The 3,503-nt window shown below is 57.8% G+C and overlaps 1 protein-coding gene across 1 annotated transcript; it reads left to right on the top strand.

The window, feature by feature from the left end:
- The first annotated feature begins 178 nt into the window (after positions 1 to 178).
- Positions 179 to 2,531, top strand: HOXB13 (homeobox B13). Its single transcript, XM_027094670.1, has 2 exons — positions 179 to 907; positions 1,857 to 2,531. Exons 1-2 carry the CDS (start codon positions 304 to 306, stop codon positions 2,108 to 2,110), a joined length of 858 nt encoding a protein of 285 aa, XP_026950471.1. The 5' UTR covers positions 179 to 303; the 3' UTR covers positions 2,111 to 2,531.
- Positions 2,532 to 3,503: the final 972 nt, after the last annotated feature.

Below are 3,503 nucleotides of genomic sequence, written 5' to 3' on the forward strand. Positions count from 1 at the left end.
GGGAGAGAGAGAGAGAGAGAGAGAGAGAGAAAGAGAGAGAGAGAAAGCGGGGGTAAAGTATTTTCGCAATTTCTGCCATGAAGATTTTATTAGCTTCTCTCCGCCAGGCCGCAGCCAATCAGCGCGCGTGCCCGGGCACCTGCGTCTCCTGCGTCAAGACGGCCGGGCTGAGCGAATGCAGGCGCCGAGCGAGCTGGGAGCGATTTAAAACGCTTTGGATTCCCGGGGCCTGGGTGGGGAGAGCGAGCTGGGTGCCCCCTGTATCCCCCACCCCCAGCACCCCATGAGCCGACCCTCGGCCCCATGGAGCCCGGCAATTATGCCACCTTGGACGGGGCCAAGGAAATCGAAGGCTTGCTGGGAGCCGGAGGGAGTCGGAATCTGGTCGCCCACTCCCCACTGACCAGCCACCCAGCGGCGGCGCCTACGCTTATGCCCGCTGTCAACTACGCCCCCCTGGATCTGCCAGGCTCTGCGGAACCACCAAAGCAGTGCCACCCATGCCCCGGGGTGCCCCAGGGGGCGTCCCCAGCTCCGGTGCCCTACGGCTACTTTGGAGGCGGGTACTACTCCTGCCGAGTGTCCCGGAGCTCGCTGAAACCCTGTGCCCAGGCGGCCACCCTGGCCGCCTACCCTGCGGAGACTCCCGCGGCCGGGGAGGAGTACCCCAGCCGCCCCACCGAGTTTGCCTTCTACCCGGGGTACCCGGGACCCTACCAGCCTATGGCCAGTTACCTGGATGTGTCGGTGGTGCAGACCTTGGGCGCCCCTGGGGAGCCTCGCCATGACTCCCTGCTGCCTGTGGACAGTTACCAGCCCTGGGCCCTCACCGGTGGCTGGAACAGCCAGATGTGTTGCCAGGGAGAACAAAACCCACCGGGTCCCTTCTGGAAGGCGGCATTTGCAGGTAAACTGCCCACTACTCCGGATCCCCTTGGCGCTGAGTGCGGGGTTGCAGGCCCTCCTGGCGCTTGCCTGGGAGGAGGTGGAGGGAGACTTGGGGCTGGTGAGGAGGAGCTTGGTTCTCCTTGGTTGGCTATTAGGACTCTGAAGGAGGGTCCAGGCAGTTAGAGAGCCTGGGTAGAGGCCCCAGAGGGTCTGTGTGAGGGCCTGAGCTGCGGGCTATCTGAAGCCTGAGGACCACCAAGCCCCTGACCTCCCCAGGAGGCCTTGGGACCAGCCTTTCAATATGTTGGTGTGTTTGGCTCTCTTTGCTGTTGTTTGGGGCTCAGGGTATCCCTGCCCGGCAGGATCCCAGTTTAATTATTCAAAAGGGCCAAATAACTCTCAATTCATTGAGTATGGGGTGCAGTGGGGTGAGTGGGAACAGAGAAATTGGATGTTCTGTAAAGAATACAACCCCTCACTTTCTCTCAGATGAGTTTTTCAGTTTCCAAAGGGAAGTTTAGATTTCCTGCAGCCATGGCTTAGGTGTGTGCATTAGTGCATGTATGTGTTGGGAGCGGGGGCAGAAACGTGTTCCCCCTGTACAGAACTTGCTTGTAGTATCTATAAGAATGGCCAAGAGTTGGAAAATGCATGTGAGGGTGGACATATGTAGACGGTGGGCAAAGGTCTGGCCGTGTGTGATGGGTGTGTTTGCAGACTTGCAGGTGTGAGGGCAGTGAAGAGTGAGGGTGGCCTGCAGAAACCGCTTTCCAAGGCTGGGCGGTGATCAGAGCTGGAAGCCGAGGTGTCCTCTTGTGCTTTAGGGGAACAGGAGTGCACGAATGCCTGTAGGGTTACCTGAGTGCTCCTGCAGGATGACTTAGCTTGTGGGGCCTGGGTCTGCGCCTGAGCTTGGCCAGGCGGTGGTGTGAGCATGTCTTTCTCTCCCTCCCTCTCCTGCCGCGCAGACTCGAGCGCGCAGCACCCTCCGGACGGCTGCGCCTTCCGCCGCGGCCGCAAGAAACGCATTCCCTACAGCAAGGGGCAGCTGCGGGAGCTGGAGCGCGAGTATTCGGCTAACAAGTTCATCACAAAAGACAAGAGGCGCAAGATCTCGGCGGCCACCAGCCTCTCAGAGCGCCAGATCACCATCTGGTTTCAGAATCGCCGGGTCAAGGAGAAGAAAGTCCTCGCCAAGGTCAAAACCAGCGCTATTCCTTGAGGGAGCTCCCTGGCTGTGCCTGGGGAGGGGGGGAGGAGGAAGTCGGAGTATCCTGGGGAGACCAGGAGCCTGCCACAGCCAGGCTGGGGCCCAGGACTCTGCTGAGAGGCCCCCAGAGGTGACACTCTTCCCAGACCAATGCTCCTGGGCTGTTCCTCAGGCACAGCTTGGGTACCCCATTGGTCCCAGAGAGCCAGCGAGGCCCAGAGTTACAGCCCAGTCCACCAGGTAACACCACCCAAAGGACCTTGTCCCAGTCATAATCATTCATCCTGGCAGTGGCAATAATCACCATAACCAGTAATAGTTGCCATGATAATTAGTATCATATTTTCTATCTAGAGCTCTGTAGAGCACTTTAGAAACTGCTTTCATGGATTGAGCTGATTACAAATAAACTTGGAAGGAGACCCGTGGCAGGAGAGCTTCCTCTGGAACCCCTTCCGTTTCCAAAGCCCATCCCCATCCCAGTGAAGGCAGAGGAGACAAGAAATGGCAGATTCACCCCTGTGACTATGTTGCCCCTTTAGCATTTTTCTAAGATGACAGCTAGGCAGGATGGACAACACTGGAGGGTGCATCTCCCTCCCTCCGTGCCCATCCCCTAGGTTGTACCCACTGGTCTCAGAAGTCCGCATCCCCACCTCTTCAATTTTGTCCGTGTGTGAAAAACAAGCCAGCGAGCTGCCCTCCGGGGTCTGTTCTCCTTCCTTTCAGAGAAATGGGGTTTGAGAACGTGCCTGGATAATTCACCACTTCCTCTCCCAAACTTTCCAAACCCTCCCTTAATGTTCCTGGTGGTTCTGACTTAAGGAGGTCATGGTTCATTGGGCATTTGGGAGCCGCATGAAATAGATATTTGTGGCCTTGTAGACTGAGCCCCTCCCAGGCACAAACGGTTACAGAATGAGGGAATAGTAGCCTATCCATGGTAGGCACGTCCCAAACACAGTGGTATAGCCCAGAAGGAGAAAAACAAAAAAACAGAAAGCAGAAAATGGCTCCTTCACTACCCGTTCCTCCTCTGCTTGCCTGCCGGTGACACCGCGGAGCTTGCAGGGCTCAGGCCTGGGAGTCGCGGAAGGCTCTTTTTCGAGTGAAAGAACCACGGGCGGCGGAAGCCCAAAGACCCAGTCTCAGAGTGGGGAACGGCAGGCAGCCGGGACAACAATGGGCACGGACTCATTTCCTTTTCACTTTGCGCTGGTTCAGTCCACATACCCTGAATTCTGGGTGGGTGGAGGGCAGGTTGGCGCCAACTCTCTTTTCCGCAGCCACGTAGACAGTATGGGAACAGTGCGGAGTTCCAAAAACCTGGGGCAGACCAGCTGTTAGCAGAGCCGGGGACCCTGATGTCCTGTACCTGGGCCCTGTGCCCGGTGGGACTCGCTAC

This window comes from Aethalodelphis obliquidens, unplaced genomic scaffold (assembly GCF_003676395.1).
Source record: "Aethalodelphis obliquidens isolate GAN/ISIS:26980383/991018 unplaced genomic scaffold, ASM367639v1 scaffold89, whole genome shotgun sequence".
NCBI classification, from domain to species: domain Eukaryota; kingdom Metazoa; phylum Chordata; class Mammalia; order Artiodactyla; family Delphinidae; genus Aethalodelphis; species Aethalodelphis obliquidens.